General features: G+C 40.7%; 1 protein-coding gene across 1 annotated transcript in view; it reads left to right on the top strand.

Moving 5' to 3' along the window:
* Positions 1–4,074: 4,074 nt before the first annotated feature.
* trip10b (thyroid hormone receptor interactor 10b) overlaps positions 4,075–20,046 on the top strand; it is an 82,122-nt gene continuing 66,150 nt past the window's right edge. Inside the window, exon 1 of the mRNA XM_084319385.1 lies at positions 4,075–4,411. Coding sequence (XP_084175511.1) covers positions 4,388–4,411 — 24 coding nt within the window. The 5' untranslated portion in view covers positions 4,075–4,387. The remainder of the gene's footprint in view (positions 4,412–20,046) is intronic.

The following is a 20,046-nucleotide window of genomic DNA, read 5'->3' as shown; positions in this document are numbered from 1 at the left end:
GGAGAGAAAAGAGGAAGCTGAACAGTTGGTGGTGGACTGGATGGAAGGCCAGCCAGCACCTGATGCCGTCCTGGATCTACTGGCCTGTAACTGTCCAAAAAAAATGTCACTCCCAAGATGTATGTGTTGCAAATGGCCTCAGGTGACATGTGTAGACTGGCAGACTGTGAGAACCAGGCATCCACCTCAGAGAGTGTGGAAAGTTCTGATGAAGAAGATGTGGAAGACATGGAAGACTTGGAAAATTATTGTGATAATTAGGTTATTAGTTTAGTTTAGTTTATTCATTTAGCACATTATTAAAGCATTACATCACGCGCAGGAGTGGGTTGTGAGAATTAGACCATGCCTAGGGGTGGTCGTTAGACACCCCTAGGCATGGTCTAATTCTCACAACCCACGACTGCACGTGGTGTAATGGCTTTTATACAACTGGCGCATGCATCCAACCTTATTGCTATACAATAAACACACATTAATTGAAGATTTATTGAAAAAACCATCCGCAGAAAAAGTAGTTCCCAAAAAAAAAGAGAAGTTGCCTCCATGTGGAAGCAGCTCGGAAATGCATCCAACTGTTCTCACTGTCTCTCAACTAAGACATCCAACAAACTAACACATCCAACTGTCTTTCAACTAAGACATCCAACAAACTAACACAACCAACTGTCTTTCAACTAAACATCCAACAAACTAACACATCCAACTTTTCTTTTGTTTTGAACCTACTTTCTATAGAACTTCATTATTAGATGCTTCTATAGAAAGTAGGTAAAACAAATTAAAAAAACGTTTTCTTTGCCATATAGGGGGGGGGGGGCAGTGTTCTTTGCCCTATAAGAGGGGATTTTTTTAACCTACTTTCTATAGAAGCAGCTGGGAGGTGCACTGTTTTAAGTGAGCGTGGATTATTGAATTGATTGATTGCTAATTTTATTACTGTCCGCCTTGTTTCCAACTGGTTAAGTTTAGGCACTCTTTCGAAGTCGCTCTCTTTCGAAGTTGGTTAAGGTTAGAGTTTGGAATCAGGGCTGGTGGTCTATCGCCCTGCTCTAAAGACAAACTCTAACCTTAACCAACTTCGAAAGAGAGCGACTTCGAAAGAGTGCCTAAACTTAACCAGTTGGAAACAAGGCGGACAGTAATCAAATTAGCGATTGATTGATTGCGTTGACAAAAATGCATTCCACAACATTCACTTGACTCGTCGTGCCATGCGCCAAGTACCGGTACTACTCGTCTTTGCATAACAATAGCATAACAATAGCATAACAAAGAACGAGAAGAGCAAAACCAAAGTACAAGCCCTGTACCAATTGGTGGGGGTTTGCTTGAGCTGTGGAACCTCTCACTATGTGACAAATGGTCCCGACTGGAAGGATGAGACATTTCTTAAGTTGTGCTTCAGAAGGAAACTGTCCTTCTGTAAACTGTAAATTACATTGTTAATTTAGTTTGTATTTACTTTTCTAGTTTAAGTTAATTCAATTAAAGAAATTGTAACTACAATTACATTTAAAACATTGTTTGTTTTTCCACCATATCTGTTGACAATATAATTTCTTTATATATTGATAAAATAATAATAAGTTATGTGTCCAAAGCCCGAAATAAAAAATAACAACTGAACTGAACTGAAGGCTACATCCTGCTACCTTTTTCAGCTTCTCTATTTCAAGGCAATATTTACAAAAACTAAACTAAAACTAAAGGCGGCTGGGTGGTGCAGCGGACTAAGCGCTCGTCACCAACACGAGAGACACTGGCTCAATTGGTAGAGTCAGCGGGAGGGAAGCCGGTGGGTGGTAATCTGGTCGTTGTAAACAGTGACTCCTACAGGTCGGTCAGGGCGCCTGCACAGCGAGGAGGGGAGATGGTGAAGGTAGTGTGAGGCTCCCACACGTTACACCTCGCCAATGAGAGTCCGCGCTGGCAGGTGAAAAGAAGTGGCTGGCTGACTCCGTATGTATCGGAGGGGATATAGTATCTATCAACCCTCCCTAGACCGACCAGTGGGGGGCACATGCGAGCAACAACCAGGAAGGGGAGGGGGGAACTGGCATGAGTAAAATTGGGATGGGAGAAAAAAACACAGAAAAACAGGAGGAGAAATTAGAAGAAAATATAGTAGCTCCACATAGGCTGAAGGACATAGTGTACACCAAATTATCAATTAAGCAATGCGAACGGAAATTTGGCCCCATAATCACTCATGCAATCCGGATATGGCGTGAAACACAAAAAAAATACTCTATCCCACATACATGGCATAATCATACTCCCTTATTCAATAACAATGCACTCTTGATTGGAAAACAACCTATAAGATTCCCTAGATGGGAAAAGCAAGGCATACACACATTAGGAGACGTTTTCAACAAACAGGGTTTTTGTAGTTTTGATGAGATATGCAAAAAATTTAATCTCACCAAGTCCTCATATTATTTTTACGCACAGTTATTGGCATGTTTGAAGGCTCACGGTGTTCCATTAAGGATACCAATTGTACACCACAGATACCACAAATTCTTCTATGAAAGAGAGACATCGAGAGGTTTTGTTTCAGATTTTTATCATCAATTACTAACGGCCTCGTATGAAACCCTACATCTAGACTCAGTCTGGAGGAGGGATATACCAGACCTGGAGATAGACTTTGACTGGCAAGAAGCCTGGGCAAATGTACGCCTTGCATCAAGGAACCCGGACCATCAACAAATCAATCTTAACTATATTCACAGGACATACTTAACTCCTATAAGACTGAACAAAATGGGTCTTAGACAAGACTCCAAATGCTCCTTATGTACAAATGGGGATGAAGGGACATTTATGCACATGTACTGGGACTGCCCACCAGTTAAGATATTTTGGAAAGAAGTGACCCAGCAATTGTCAAATCTCTTAACTCTGGATATACCTGTACACCCTCTGTATTACTGCTGAATGATGTCTTTGAGCATGCAGTACCTCCACAGCTAAAGAGATTGGTTTTATCCGGTATCACAGTGGCTAAAAGCTGATAGCATCACGATGGTTTCAACCGGAAAAAATGTGCCGTAAGGTCTGGATTCTTACATATCTCGATGTGATTTATCAAGAAATATCAACAGCTAGAATTTTGGGTCTCAATGAATCCAAAATGGCAATGTGGTTAGAAGTGGTGGAGAGAATAAAAGCCAGCATATAATGGTAGTGTCTGGTTAGGAACAAATTATAATGGTTGGATTATCCAATGGGGGTCCGGGAGAGGGGGTACGAGCTGGAGCATATGTGTATTTGTATATCCTATTGTGTGTTGTCATGTTTGTTTATGTGTTTGTTTAAAAAATAATAAAAAAAATAAAATACAAAAAAAGAAAAACAGGAGGAGAAAAAGTGGATCAAAATAAATAAATAAACTAAACTAGTAATTTCCTATACAAACATGTTTCCTACTATTTATGCATAATAATCATTCTAATCATCAGTCGGAGCTGTTCTGTGCACACGCGAGGGAACATTTATGCGCATGCACGGGCGTGCACGTGACGTCATTAAAACACAGTGCAACCACTTATGAAATCACCACTGCACGGTGCACCACGGGTGTATACCTTCCCAAAAAATCACTATGAACGTTAGTCCCCAAAGATAATAACGACCAACCCTACTGCCTGGCTCTCTCTCTCTTGCTCCTCTCTCTCTCTCTCTTCTCTCTCTCTCTCTCTCTCTCTCTCTCTCTCTCTCTCTCTCTCTCTCTCTCTCCTCTCTCTCTCTCTCTCTCTCTCTCTCTCTCTCTCTCTCTCTCTCTCTCTCTCTCTCTCTCTCTCTCTCTCTCTCTCTCTCTCTCTCTCTTCTCTCTCTCTCTCTCTCTCTCTCTCTCTCTCTCTCTCTCTCTCTCTCTCTCTCTCTCTCTCTCTCTCTCTCTCTCTCTCTCTCTCTCTCTCTCTCTCTCTCTCTCTCTCTCTCAGCGCCTGGGACGTGGGACCCAAACTTGTTTCAGGAAAAGCGAGTGAGCATATTTTTCTCTCGCTTGGAGAAACAGGGGGAGCCGTGCCAGAGGCGAGAGAGAGAGAGAGAGAGAGAGAGAGAGAGAGAGAGAGAGAAAGAGAGAAAGAGAGAAAGAGAGAAAGAGAGAAAGAGAGAGAGAGAGAGAGAGAGAGAGAGAGAGAGAGAGAGAGAGAGAGAGAGAGAGAGAGAGAGAGAGAGAAGGAGAGAGAGAGAAGGAAGGCGTAGACTTCCTCCAAACATTTCCTCCGCCATCTCTCCGCTTTAGTTTCCAGACTCCAGAAAAGTTTGGGAATCCTCTGCACGTTTTTTTGTTAAACGTTACAGTAGATACCGAGACATAATCTCCGAGGAGGCGACGTTACTACACTTTACTTTTTCTTTTCTTTTTTGAACCATGGACTGGGGAACAGATCTGTGGGTAAGTTATCTTGACAGCTGACATAACTTATTGTATAGAGGAGCGACTGTGTCATTCTGTAAAATACCACCGACAACATCCCTGAATAATGTATAAGAATAATAATTATATGTCTGTCCAGCTATTGTTGTTTTCCGTCGACCGACTCAGAACTATATGCACGGGGGCCCATTGTTTTCTGCTGCAGGCCAAGGTGAAATAATGTTGAATAGGAAGCAGGGCAACAACACAGGATTGTGTCCTGCTGTAACTGTAATACAGTGAGTCAAGAGAAGATTTCGCAACTCTTGCCGCATACCTTATCATCATAAAAATGGGAGAGGATATAGCCCAAGCCCGGCATGCTCTCGATCAGACCAGGAGGGATTTGTTTTAATAATCGCCTACAACAAGTGATTATTTGGTTGATTCCTTCCAATCCATGTCAGTTTATCCTGTGTTTTAATTGTGGTGACGTAGCCTGTTCATCATGCATTTATACAGTAGCCTAACACTTGGATGGAGGAAAGGGGGATATATGTGTGTGTGTGTGTGGTTTCAGGTATAGGTTATAGTTTAGATTCAAATGTATTGTCATTATATACAATACAACGAAAAGAAGTTTGGCAAATGTAACAGTAAAGTGCAACAGCAATATACAGGTGGTTAAACTGGGTACAACATATAATATACAAGTTAGTACTACTGAGTGTAGTGCTCTTTTCTGGACTCTTTTTTGTATCACATACAGTACTGTATTTGCAAATCTGGTATATGTCATAAATGTATAGATGTAGCAGTACTGTCTATCTGTATGTCATATATATATATATGTTATGATGAATTGAAAATGGGGGACCCTGATGTAAACAAGACGAAAGTCTTTCTCTGGTCTGCGTCCCCTTAACAATTGTATGTATTGAGCTGTACTGTACTGTACCCATTCTGCAATCTGTTAATAAAGTTTTCAATCAATCAATCAATCATGTATACAGAGTTGTGTTAAATAGGGACAGAATGACTACTACTGACCAGCAGCGTAACTAACACGAGTAGGATATGTACAGATATATAGGTAGGGAGTGACTATGCAGGTACTGTAAGTACAGACAGGGGAGGATAGGTATATGCGGTGTGAATAAATATATGTAGTCTAGGGAAGGGAGTCATTGTTGAGGCCAGCCAGAGTTCTCCAATCTCGAAGATCTCATCGTATTGTTTTGTTTGTCATGTTGTTCTGAAAGGGTAAACTCAAGCCCAGCCCAACCCAAAACAATCCAAGTTATTCCAGGACAGATCACAGCCCTAGGTCTCGTTTATCCTGTATCTAGTTTTGGGAGAGACTTAATTGATCGCAAACCCTTACACATGGTCACAGGCAGCAACAATAACATGCAAATGATGTCTTCAGGGCCCCAGGAGTTAAAAACTTGTAATCCCTAATCTGATTGGATCAGATTTGTATTAATTCATTTCAACTCATTATGAATCGAAAATGGGGGACCCTGATGTAAACAAGACGAAAGTCTTTCTCTGGTCTGCATCCCCTTAACAATTGTGTGTATTGAGCCGTACTGTATTGTACCCATTCTGCAATCTGTTAATTAAAATGTTCAATCAATCAATCAATCAATCAATAGGGATTCAAAGTTTTTAACTCCTGGGCCCAGGTGACGACGATTTGAACAGTCGACTAACGATATCGATACGTCATTGATACGTCGTGAAGTTCCTATAGATGGAGGAAAAAAACATTACAAACGTTTCTTTTTACTATTGTGTATAAATGTACAATTTCAAGACCCATGGGTCTCTTGTGGGCTATATGGTGAACAGGTCAGCTCAGATAGCGTTCCTTTACTTACACCTCCCTCTGTCAACTCAATGCGAGTCGACACAATCAATAAACTGTGTCCAATATGCTTCTATTAGGAGATACTTAAATGGGTATTTCGCCTTTCTAAAGAGTAACTAAACACATGGTACTCATGTTGCTGTCATTTTGCTGCCCCAGTGGCGGGTGATATTCTCACCATGCTGCACACACTGCCCCACCCCAATGGACCTATCTCAAACCCTGCCCTCTTTTCTTGATCCTCCAATCACAACTGTCGCTTTGTTTGTCCGAGGCACAAACAAAGTTGTGATTGGAGGATCAAGAAAAGAGGGCAGGGTTTGGTGATGTCAGAAACCTCTTTGGAGGTACTATCAAAGTCTGTCTAGAGGGGGGGGGGGGGGGGGGGGGATACTCTGACATCACAGATGGGGGGGCAGAGTGTGCAGCAGGGTAAAAATACCAACCACTAGGGGCAGCAAAATTACCTAGTGATGGACCGATCAATCGGTCCGATATCTGGCATTTTGATATAAGATAAGATAAAATATTCCTTTATTGATCCCCTTGGGAACATTTGGGTATCATAGCAGCATGGGCGAGGGGATGTACAGGTATGGGCAGGGTAATGGTAGAAAGACATAAATATGGCCAATAAAATTTGTTCTGAATATAAAAATATGAAGTGTAAATAGTGTAAATAATATAATTAACTCTGAATATAAAAATACGAGATAAGTAAATAGTGTAAACAAAGGTGCAGTTGAGGGTCTGTATGCCCTATCGCCGGCTATCGGTTATATTATAAGTTACAATATATAGACAAGAATTTGAATCTGAATATATATATATACATATATATACTATGATTAAGACTAAAGACTAATGAGTATACACAAGGTACCCTAACTGGCATGATATACGTCATATGTTGTAGTCCTTGCAGGTTTTGGTGGAGTCAGACACTCCCAGTAGTTATCAGCCGATAATTAATTTGATATTTGATTTATTTAGATTTATTACTCGTTCTTTTTAGTTATTATTCAATTGTTGTATTTTCTATCCGATGCAAAAAATAAATCAGTATATCGGCATTATATATCGTCCACCCTGCTCTCTAAATATCAGTATATATCAGCCATCTGCCAGCCTGCTCTCTAAATATCAGTATATATCAGCCATCTGCCAGCCTGCTCTCTAAATATCAGTATATATCAGCCATCTGCCAGCCTGCTCTCTAAATATCAGTATATATCAGCCATCTGCCAGCCTGCGCTCTAAATATCAGTATATATCAGCCATCTGCCAGCCTGCGCTCTAAATATCAGTATATATCAGCCATCTGCCAGCCTGCGCTCTAAATATCGGTATCGATGTCGGCCACTGAAAAACCCACATTGGTCGGCCACAAAAAATTACCACGTGTCTTGTCATCAGGCTGTTCTTTAAGAAGCCTATCTGCTCCATGAACTGGGAGTGATGTCAGTGCTCCTTAAAAAACACTCACAGCAGCGTAGTTATGTCCGCGGTAGGTGTTCACTACCGTGTGTGTGTGTGTGTGTGTGTGTGTGTGTGTGTGTGTGTGTGTGTGTGTGTGTGTGTGTGTGTGTGTGTGTGTGTGTGTGTGTGTGTGTGTGTGTGTGTGTGTGTGTGTGTGTGTGTGTGTGTGTGTGTGTGTGTGTGTGTGTGTGTGTGTGTGTGTGTGTGTGTGTGTGTGTGTGTGTGTGTGTGTGTGTGTGTGTGTGTGTGGCCACACAATAATCTCATTATCTTTTGAGATAGTGTTGGCATTTGTTAGTCATGGCTCATGTGTAAAAAAAAAAACGTAGCACCTTCCAAACAACTTCCTAACTGGTTGAACAACTTCCTAAGTGTTTTAACAACGTCATAAGGACTCAAATATATTCCTTTTCAGAGACAGGCTTTGGGACGCCACGTTATTTGGCCACAAGCACCGCTAATAAACACTAACCATGTATACGTCCGATATCTCGATGATTATTAAAACCATCATGTTGGATGTACTGAAATAAATAGGCTATACTCCCAGTTCGGGGTAAATCTGAGCGGGGCTTCATATCCCATTTGCACTACTATAGTCGGTCTGGCTGAACCCATTATCATTCCGCTATAGGGGGAAGAACACGGTGGCTTGTTTGTATTTCTTTAAACCAATCACAATCGTAGATAGCGGAAGGGGAGGAGAATTCAGACTGAAATAGTCAGCCAATGGTACAGTAGCTTATACCTACAGTCCCAGTCCTGTGATCCAAACTAACACTGCTATGACCTGGATAAGCTTTTATCCCAGTTATAGAAAACTCTATAAAGATATAGGCTACTACAGGTATATAGGCTACAGAGATATAGGCCACAGCGATATAAACTACGGGGATATAGGCTACAGTTATATAGGCTACAGAGATATAGGCGTCAGGGATATAGGCTACAGGGATATAGGCTACAGGGATATAGGCTACAGGGATATAAGCTACAGGGATATAAGCTACAGGGATATCGGCTACATAGATATCGGCTACAGGGATATAGGCTACAGAGATATAGGCTACAGGGATATAAGCTACAGGGATATCGGCTACAGAGATATAAGCTACAGGGATATAGGTACAGAGATATAAGCTACAGAGATATAGGATACAGGAGGCGGGGAGGTACTGAGGACACAGAGGCACATATGTTAGTCAGCATCATGTAAGCTGCATACAAGCAGCTTATCATCACGAACAAGGCCTTAATTGGAGCCACATGTGTGCATGTAAACACACACACTGACTGAGGATCATGATGATCTAATAGGAAAAATGAAAGCAATGGAAGGTAACTTTTGCTTACACCTATTCTTCTGAGCTTGGGAAGCTGGCACGTCATGTCACTTTCCTAGGGTGAGCTGCCATGTTTGAAGGACCACGACTTGTGTGATAAGTTGACACGGCAAATCTCAGAAATATCATGGGAGAAACCTCGATCCCTTTTCCTCGTCTCTCTTCGGTCTCCATTTTGTGCGTTTTTGGATGTTTTTAAGCGATTTCTCAATGCAATGGAATAGAAGTGATCCTTCACAGATGACGACCGGTGTCCATAGCAACCGGTTAGCAGCCCATAGCAACCGTCTGACTTACCAACTCCAATTACTTTGCAGCAGTTAGTCTTACGCACGAAGATGGTGGGGCGTCTTGTCCGCTACTACTCTAACTACCTACTATAACCCTGTATCATAGCATGTACAATAGTGCTGTATATAACCATATACTGTATCTGTCTATTAGGGGTGTAAAGGTACACGTAACCGAACTGTTTTCAGTGTGTACCGTATCGTACCGAACGGCTGTGTACCGAACAAATACAACGGTATGTTAACCACTAGCGACCGCCCACCGGGGGCTGTTTTTTTTCACAATCTAATAATAAATAAATAAAATTACAAGTCGATTATTCATTTCAAATATAGAATATTCATTTACAGCCATACAAGTACTATTAGTTACTGCACACTACATCACCCCTGAGTGGAACATGGAAAGCCAAACTTTCCCCCACTGTACCGAAAACCCGTACCGAACCTTGACTTCAAAACCGAGGTACGTACCGTACCGTGTTTTTTGTGTACCGTTACACCCCTACTGTCTATACATACCTGTACTTGGCTAATCTTTTACATAACTATATCTGTACATATCCCTTAACTACTCTTACTAGTTACACTGCTGGCCACTATGACCTACTCGGTGTGATGATCTTCAGGTTTATTCACAATGTAAGACTCTTTGGATGCCTCCCATTCGTTTGAGGTTTTCCTGGGTTTTGCTCATTAGGCTACTTACTGTTTTTAATGTCCTGATTTAACCCCCCCCCCCCCCATTTAATTTGGTGGTCCGGTGGGCCATCTCTCTCAGCCATCGGGATACCTTTATCCATACAGCTGTTTGGGGTAAACACCCCTCCTGCCTGTATTTATACACAGATCAGACTGTAACCACACAGTCTCAGATTTCGAGATGTATTTTTGCCGTCTGTTCCCGAATCCCTGGACAGAGATGGGAAAGAAAGCGACAGTGGCTCAGGAGGTAGAGCTGGTCATCTGTTAATCGGAAGGTTCCCGGTTCGATTCCCGCTCCTCCCGGGCAGCTTGTCGAAGTGTCCTTGAGCAAGACACTTAACCCCTGAACTGGTCCCGATGAGCAGGCCGGCACTTTGCACGGTCGCCTCCTCCGTCGGTGTGTGAATGTGTGAGTGGATAAAAGCACTATATTATAAATGCACCATGTTCTCCCTGCTCCCTCCGCTTGGAGCAGCCTGCAGATGGACTTGAAACTAAAGGAGTTGGTGACTCTGTCTGACCTTGTAAGTTCAAAGGTGAATGCTTTTACTGATTGTCTCTGTTCTTGGGTATTTATGTTGTCTTAGGATTGTGACACCCGGTTTCTCCACATGTTATAATGTTTCCGTTTTGTATTTGTGTAATTATTAGTGTTGTCTGTAGCTTTCTATGCTGCTGTCTTGGCCAGGTCTCTCCTGAAAAAGAGATCCTTGATCTCAATGGGATTGTACCTGGTTAAATAAAGTAGTTTTTTTTTATAAAGTGGTTTTATCCACAGACAGTGCCGCAGGCCTACAGTAGTACATTCACTAACTTCACCAAATCCCACAGTGGTCGGGGTCAGACTGTCAATACATGGCTTTCAGGTTATTCCACTGCCCCACATACAGCCAAGCGTCTTTGTACAGGATGTTATGTGCCCACATGATGCCACCTAATGTCTCAGTACAGGCTGTTATGTGTCAAATACCGTTATATTGTTCAAACTAAAATATGATCAGGCGTAGGGTTGGGCATCGTTTGGATTTGAACGATTCCGATTCTCCATTTAGATTCCTGTTCTAAACGATTCTCGATTCCGATTCTTTGAGGTGCAGGTCAAAACGGGTCACAGCTTATTTAGCAGGAGAATTATTTATATTTTTTATTTTTATTTTTTTTCATACTATTCACAATGTCAGTTGACTTGATACAGTTTAATTTGGTTGCTGTACTGTAACTAGGGTATTAATTAACAAAGACATTTATATTTTTATTTTTTGAGAATCGAAACCGTTAGGAACCGAAGTTAGGAACCGGTTCCTATTAGAACCGGTTCTCGGTGCCCAATCCTAATCAGGCGGTCGGGTGGCGTAGCGGAGATTGCGCTCGTCACCAATGCAAGAGGCTGCGGTCTCGACTCCCGGAGTCAGCATTGCCCTGCGGCTTGGGCCGGTCGTCATACTAACTCGTTTGGCTGAGTTAGGGGGAGGGCAAGTCGTGGGTGGTAATCTGGCGTTGTGGACAGCAGGTCCACAACCTACAGGTCAGGTCTGGGCACCTGCTCAGCGAAAGGCAGGAAATGGTGAAGGCAGCGTGACCTCCCACGCATTACGCTTCAGGGCAATTCCATGTAAATGTCAACCTCACCATGAAAAAATTCAAATAACATGATCATAACCAAACCAATTTCAAATGTATCATCAAGGTCTATATTTTGAAGTACAAAATAGATTTGATCGTAATATTTATGAGTGCATGTTTTTTCACACTACAGGAGGAGACACTGATGTAAAAAAATATTTTTTCGATTAACCTAATTGTATGACTTTCTGAATGGCCAGAATGGCAAAAAAATCAACAGATATTTTTCTAACCTCACCTTTGGTCATGAAGGGCTGTTGTATCAATATGTGAATCAATTATGTACTTTGTGTCTTTCCATTGGCAGGTGAAGCATGCTGTTATAATGCCCCTTTATGGGACAGCGAATGTAACATCCATAACATTTTCCAGGAAAAGTTGTCATAAAACATGCATCTGGAATGCAATGTCAACCAAACTTCCTAAGCAAAGCTAACTTTTATAAAGATGACATATTAGCAACAATTAGTCATTCTGGTCTTATTTTTTGTATTCTTTACAAGTGTTATGGATGTTACATTGTGTGTTGATTTTTTATAACTTTCTTTTTCATGGTGAGGTTGACATTTTCATGGAATTGCTCAAACTCATTTTCTGATTTAACCGATATTAATATTGCTGTTCTCTGTATAGAAAACACCTTTTTATGTTAATCAAATAAAGAGCAATTTTCCAAAAACTTTTTGTAATTTATTTTCAGAAGTGACTGATATTTTGAAACTATTTTTTTTGTGATTTTTGTGATGTCACAGTATGATGTCATAATAGGACATTCTAGAACATTTGTGATGTCACAGTATGATGTCATAATAGAACATTATAGTCCATTTGTGATGTCACAGTATGATGTCATAATCAAACATTCTAGAACATTTGTGATGTCACCGTTTGATGTCATAATCGAACATTCTAGAACATTTGTGTTCTATATATATTCAACAATTCTCTCAGCATTTCTTGGCATTTTTTCAGACTACAACATGAATCCAGACTGGTTTGACCCTCAAAATGGTCTACCGAAGTCAAACACATGTGGGTAAAGCCCTATTTTTTATAGTGTTTTTTTGTCTATTTCTAACGTAAAAAATTTAACATCCTTAACGGCACTTTTTTGTGATTCATTCCTTGAGAGGAAATGCCAGGTTTTCCTGAATGTGCTTTTTGGGTACCTCAAACCCTTCCCTACAAAGTGATAGTAAACATGTTATTCTTTGAAAAAGATATTCACAGAGTTTTCATCATGTGTTCAGTGAGTCCGAAAAGCTTGTCAATTTCCGTAACATCCATAACGCTGTGTATTTTGTCACCTATCTCAAAATCCAAAAGGTCAAAACATTTCTTACTGCAGGCTCATCTTTATCTCAATAAGTGTAACTAAAATGTGTAAATTATACTTCCAATTCAAATCGATGCCTTGTCAATGTTAAGTTAAGTTTCCAATGTTCTCTCTGAATGTAACATTGTGTCATTGGACACAAATATATATAATACATTTTCTCCATTAGAGAGAGATGACTTGTAAAGAATGCAGCAAATCAAGTCACTTTGTTTTGATTTCTGACATGTTCGACGCGTTTCTTGGTATCGAATTTTAGTATCGGGGGAAATTCTCTCTGAAATTTTTGCCTGGTATAACATTTTTGCATGGTATATTGGCCCGATATCTGATATTGGTATAGGTGCATCTCTAGCCATAACTGTCACTTGTGATCAGATTTTGGATGAAACTTCACACATAGGTTGACGACGGGTGAAGGACCTGAATTCTCAAATTCTCTTGTTTGAATTAATTTGAAATGAATGAATTTACACAATTGAAATCAATATTGAGGTTAAACGTTAGACCTTTTGAGGACTCGTGTGTGGCTGTAGGCATCTCTCCGAGTGCCCCTCTAGTTATCATTATTAGTCTGCATCATTCACACTGTCACAAACATTACCAATTGGTTGCTTAGCAGTATGTCAGCAGCACTTAACGTCAGTTAGTCATGGTGCTTTGAGCTCCTTTGCATTCTGTCCTGTTCTGTTTTAGGTCAGTTGGTTTACACACACAGACGTACGCATTTTCCACTATCTATATTTACTTTTTAGGTCAGAATGTGCCGTCATGTCGTACTAATAGATACCAGTCCCGCAGGTTGACAAATTGACTTGGTGTCAAGATATGAGATTTTGATGGCACACTTATTGTGTGAGGAAATATCATGTTTTCATGAAAGGATTTTATATTTTATTCATACCTGTATATATTGTATGTACGAATATATATCTATATATCTCTCTCCCTCCCTCTCTCTCTCTCTTTCTTTTTCTCTCTCTCTCTCTCTCTCTCTCTCTCTCTCTCTCTCTCTCTCTCTCTCTCTATATATATATATATCGTATCTAACTTTTGAATAAAATAGGCTTTTTCTGCATCAGGATTGTTAAAGATAATTAGCCTAATCCATGTCAAAAAGATTAGATTAGATTCAAATGTATTGTCATCATACAGCACAAGTACAGTACAACGAAAATAAGTTTGGCTTCCAACCAGAGTGCAAATGTAACTGTAAAGTGCAATAGTAATATACAGTGATGCAGGTATGAAGACAATATGGTCATAGTCATACTGGCCAGCAGCGTAACTAGTAAGAGTAGAAGGGATATGTACAGATATAGATACAGTATAGTATATACAGACATGTACAAATAATACAGTATATGCAGCTATGTGTACAGACATGTGGATATATATACATGGTAGAATAAATATGTGTATACGGTATATACAGCATTGATGTATTGTACATTCTATCATACAGAGTTATACGGGTTATATGCAAGTATATTGAACTATAGAAGGATTACATGCAGGTATATTCAGACAGATGTGGATCAATCTATATACAGTGATTATTATGATTACAGTGTAGGGCAGTGAAAGCAGTATGTAGGTCTAAATTTAGTATAGGCAACAGAGTTTAAAGTTCGTACAGTATGGATAACAGAGCCTAGGGTATAGGCAATGGAGTCAGAGTTCAGGGAGAGGACTGCTGAGGGAAGGATTTGCACGTCTTGATTATTTTCTTCCTAGGTGGGTCTTAATCTACCGAATAGATTAGATTAGATCCAAATGTATTGTCATTATACAGCACAAGTATGGTACGAAAATAGGTTTGCATACAGTAGGTTTGCATTTTAACCAGAGTGCAAATGTAACAGCAAAGTGCAATAGTAATATACAATGCACAGGTGATTAAACTGGAGTGTATATATAAATCCAAGTTACGATAGATGATACGGTTATTGAAAGAGTTCAGCAAACCACTTTTTTAGGGGTGATCATAGATGAAAAAATTTGTTTGAAGCCTCACATAAGCCACCTAAGAGCTGGGTGGGTATTATGTGGAGGTCAAGGTATTGGCTGTTCACCAACAATCTTCTTTTATCTTATACAATGCTTTGGTCCTTGCATATCTGAACTATTGTGTAGAGGTGTGGGGAAATACCTATGAAACCAACCTACTTCCTTTGGTTATGCTCCAAAAAAGAGCAATCAGGATTGTAACCAATGAGAGTTATAAAGCACATACAAATTCTTTGTTTTTAAAAGTTTCAGTCCTGAAATTAAAGGACCTGGTGGATTACAAAACCACCCAGTTCACGTACAGAGTCATACAGCCTTCCTGACAAGATACAGAAAATGTTCTGTGAGAGAGTGGGACTCCAAAGATATAACCTTAGAGGGAAACAAAAATTGGAACGGCAATCTTCAAGAACAACCAGGAAGGCTATGTGTATTTCTCTGTGTGGAGTTACCTTGTGGAATGATCTGGAGGAGGAGACCAAATCCAGGAGGAAGTCCAACTTTTATTGTATGAGAATAATTTGAGGAAAAGGGTGACATGAGAGATGCATCGTTACACCCCTACTGTACAAGTTGTTACAGAGGAGTGTGTGTGTGTGTGTGTGTGTGTGTGTGTGTGTGTGTGTGTGTGTGTGTGTGTGTGTGTGTGTGTGTGTGTGTGTGTGTGTGTGTGTGTGTGTGTGTGTGTGTGTGTGTGTGTGTGTGTGTGTGTGTGTGTGTGTGTGTGTGTGTGTGTGTTGTGTGTTGTGTGTTGTGTGTTGTGTGTTGTGTGTTGTGAGTGAGAGAAGTAATAACGTCACCCACTTAGGGCTGGGCGATATGGGCCAAAAATGATATCGCGATATCGATAACCATATCTCATGCATATCATTAAGTATTACATTTTTTTATTTATTTTTAACAACAGATGTATGTTTATTTTGCAGCAATTCTTTGTCGTTGCCGCCATCTTTAGTGTTACATCCCCTCACACTCCAGTTCTCAGGCTGCAGCTGGTTTGAAAGCGAAAGTAAACCGGCTTCTCTGCTGGCTGTGGCTCCAGGGGAGTTGAACAGTTCTGGCTCTGCTAGTTTCTTTTCTATCTTTTGGCGCTTTTTTGGTGGACAAACCACCGCACATGTGCACCGTGACTCGTGACTGGAGACTAGCTCTGCTAGCACACATAGCCTACTGTGTACAGACGGTTTCAAACTGTATTTTACATTAGAAAGCAAACAAAATAAATGGACAAGAGAAACATTTGGTCAGTATTGTCATTTGTACAAGCAAAGCCATTACTTTAAGTTGCAGGCAAGAAAGACAAGTCTGTCCACTGTCTCTGGGTTTAACAAAACAAATAAATAAAAAAATTTATTTTTTTTTATTTTTTTTTTATAGCGATTATTAAAATATATCGCGATAATTATCGTTATCGCCCAGCCCTGGTTGAAGTATTTGCAAATTGTATTGTATCATATGTTGTGTATTGTAAATCGTGTCGTATTGTACTTGCTGAAGTATATGTAATCTTGCAATTAGTTATTTGATGAGGGGATGGAAACAGATAAGCCTAGCTTCTTCCATCTCCGTTTCAAACAGTGTACAGTTTCTGGCTGTTGTTGTTTCATCAATACACACAATTGTTAAGGGGATGCAGACCAGAGAAAGACGTTTGTCTTGTTCTTGTTTACATCAGGGTCCCCCATTTTCAATTCATAGTGACATTTATGACATACACGACAACATACATGACATTTATGGCATAGGGACATACATGACATACAGGTATTTATTACTGTTACATTTGTGACATATACGATATTCAAATATACAGTACTAGTGTTACCCAGAGAGAGAGCTAACATGCTTCTGTGTTTCTCCATTTAGAGAGAGAGCTAACATGCTTCAGTGTTTCTTCTCCATTAGAGAGAGAGCTAACATGCTTCTATGTTTCTCCATTAGAGAGAGAGCTAACATGCTTCTGTGTTTCTCCATTAGAGAGAGAGAGCTAACATGCTTCTGTGTTTCTCCATTAGAGAGAGAGCTAACATGCTTCTGTGTTTCTCCATTAGAGAGAGAGCTAACATGCTTCTGTGTTTCTTCATTAGAGAGAGAGCTAACATGCTTCTGTGTTTCTCCATTAGAGAGAGAGCTAACATGCTTCTGTGTTTCTCCATTAGAGAGAGAGCTAACATGCTTCAGTGTTTCTCCATTAGAGAGAGAGCTAACATGCTTCTGTGTTTCTCCATTAGAGAGAGAGCTAACATGCTTCTGTGTTTCTCCATTAGAGAGAGAGAGCTAACCTGCGTCTGTTTCTTCATTAGAGAGAGAGCTAACATGCTTCTGTGTTTCTCCATTAGAGAGAGAGAGCTAACATGCTTCTGTGTTTCTCCATTAGAGAGAGAGAGCTAACATGCTTCAGTGTTTCTCCATTAGAGAGAGAGAGCTAACATGCTTCTGTGTTTCTCCATTAGAGAGAGAGCTAACATGCTTCAGTGTTTCTCCATTAGAGAGAGAGCTAACATGCTTCTGTGTTTCTCCATTAGAGAGAGAGCTAACATGCTTCAGTGTTTCTCCATTAGAGAGAGAGAGCTAACATGCTTCTGTGTTTCTCCATTAGAGAGAGAGAGCTAACATGCTTCTGTGTTTCTTCTCCATTAGAGAGAGAGAGCTAACATGCTTCAGTGTTTCTCCATTAGAGAGAGAGAGCTAACATGCTTCTGTGTTTCTCCATTAGAGAGGGAGCTAACATGCTTCTGTGGGGATCATCCCTATGTTCCCCGGGTCCTATGTTCCCCGGGTTCTATGTTCCCCGCTTTGATTGATTAATAGATTGAACATTTTTATAAATTTGTATTTTATTAATTATTAATGTCTGCCTTGTTTCGAACGGTTAAAGGGGAACTCCAAAATTTTGGGAAATTAGCTTATTTAACATCTTCCCTGGAGTTAGACAAGAAGATACATACCTTTTTTGTCTCTGTGCGTGCATTTTAGCTTTGGGAATAGACGCTCCGTTAGCATAGCTTAGCTTCATCACTGGAAGTGAGGCAGGACAGTAGCCTTACAGTGTATTGCAAGGTCTGACATTGACCAAATTTGATATGCATGACCTTGGTGGGCTCTAGGTCAACTCCTGAAAAGGGGGTCAATGTCAGACCTTGCAATCAAAAGTTAGGGGGCGCACTGAAATTATGGCAAGGGTTATTAGCCCCCTAACTTTTGATTGCAAAGTCTGACATTGACCCCCTTTTCAGGAGTTGACCTAGAGCCCACCAAGGTCATGCATATCAAGTTTGGTCAATGTCAGACCTTGCAATACACTGTAAGGCACTGTAAGGCTACTGTCCTGCCTCACTTCCAGTGATGAAGCTAAGCTATGCTAAGGGAGCGTCTATTCCCAAAGCTAAAATGCATGCACAGAGACAAAAAAGGTATGTATCTTCTTGTCTAACTCCAGGGAAGATGTTAAATAAGCTAATTTCCCAAAATGTTGGAGTTCCCCTTTAAGCTTAGGCCCTCTTTCGAACTGGTTAAGGTTAGAGTTTGGAATCAGGGCTGGTGGTCTAAAATGTTCAATCAATCAAAGCGGGGAACATAGAACCCGGGGAACATAGACATGCTCCCCTTCTGTGTTTCTTCTCCATTAGAGAGAGAGAGCTAGCATGCTTCTGTGTTTCTCCATTAGAGAGAGAGAGCTAACATGCTTCTGTGTTTCTCCATTAGAGAGAGAGCTAACATGCTTCAGTGTTTCTTCTCCATTAGAGAGAGAGAGAGAGCTAACCTGCTTCTGTGTTTCTTCTCCATTAGAGAGAGAGAGCTAACATGCTTCTGTGTTTCTCCATTAGAGAGAGAGAGCTAACATGCTTCTGTGTTTCTTCTCCATTAGAGAGAGAGCTAACATGCTTCCCCAAAAAAAGATATTGATTACTGAATCTTTTCATATAAAATTGTATCATTCTGAGAGGGAGACAGAGTAGGGGAGACATGAGAGAGAAGATTCTTTATTGAGACAATAGGACGGCTGAGAGGGAGACCGAGTAGGGGAGACATAGGAGAGAAGCCGAAGGTTCTTTCTTGAGACAGTAGGATGGCTGAGAGGGAGACAGAGTAGGAGAGACATAGGAGAGAAGGTTCTTTCTTGAGACAGTAGGACGGCTGAGAGGGAGACAGAGTAGGGGAAGACACAGGAGAGAAGGTTCTTTTATTGAGACTGTAGAAAGTAGGAAGGCTGAGAGGGAGACAGAGTTGGGAAGACACAGGAGAGAAGGTTCTTTTATTGAGACTGTAGAAAGTGGGAAGGCTGAGAGGGCGACAGAGTAGGGGAGACACAGGAGAGAAGGTTCTTTATTGAGACAGTAGGAAGGCTGAGAGGGAGACAGAGTAGGGGAGACACTGGAGAGAAGGTTCTTTATTGAGACAGTAGGAAGGCTGAGAGGGCGACAGAGTAGGGGAGACACAGGAGAGAAGGTTCTTTATTGAGACAGTAGGAAGGCTGAGAGGGAGACAGAGTAGGGGAGACACTGGAGAGAAGGCCTTCCACATCTGGGAAGGGGCTTTTGCTAGTGTGAGCCGGGACGACCGGAAAATGTGTCTGGGAAATTGCCCGAATTCGCAGAAGAGACTGACTCACCAGAGAACATTTGGTCTATATGTCTTGTTTATTATTGGTTTGTGTTGTCGCATCTTTAACTATTAAAACTGAACGCCAGAGGATTTGATGGACCACTGATGTGAGAAGATTTCCTATGGATGGGCATTTGAAGGCATATCAATATTATACTATTATATTAAAACAAATGCATTAATTGGTTAAGCAAAACATCTGTTGTTTTGGAGTCACTGAACAGTTGAAATTGACCCAGTGTTCCTTACCAGTGTCTGGTTCATCCTTTTTTATTATTATTATTTTTTTTACATCCTTTTTTTTGTGTAGCTTTGTAGGGTCTCTCTGTGTGGAGTCCTCACATTATGTAAGACGTGTAGGAGAGACAAATATTTTATTTGATCTTGTTTGAATTGTGCCATGAATTTCA

The sequence above is a fragment of the Notolepis coatsorum genome (genome assembly GCF_963971535.1).
Source record: "Notolepis coatsorum genome assembly, chromosome: 7".
Lineage (NCBI taxonomy): Eukaryota > Metazoa > Chordata > Actinopteri > Aulopiformes > Paralepididae > Notolepis > Notolepis coatsorum.
Note: the sequence above shows the minus strand (reverse complement) of the source record. Positions and strands in the feature narration are given on the sequence as shown.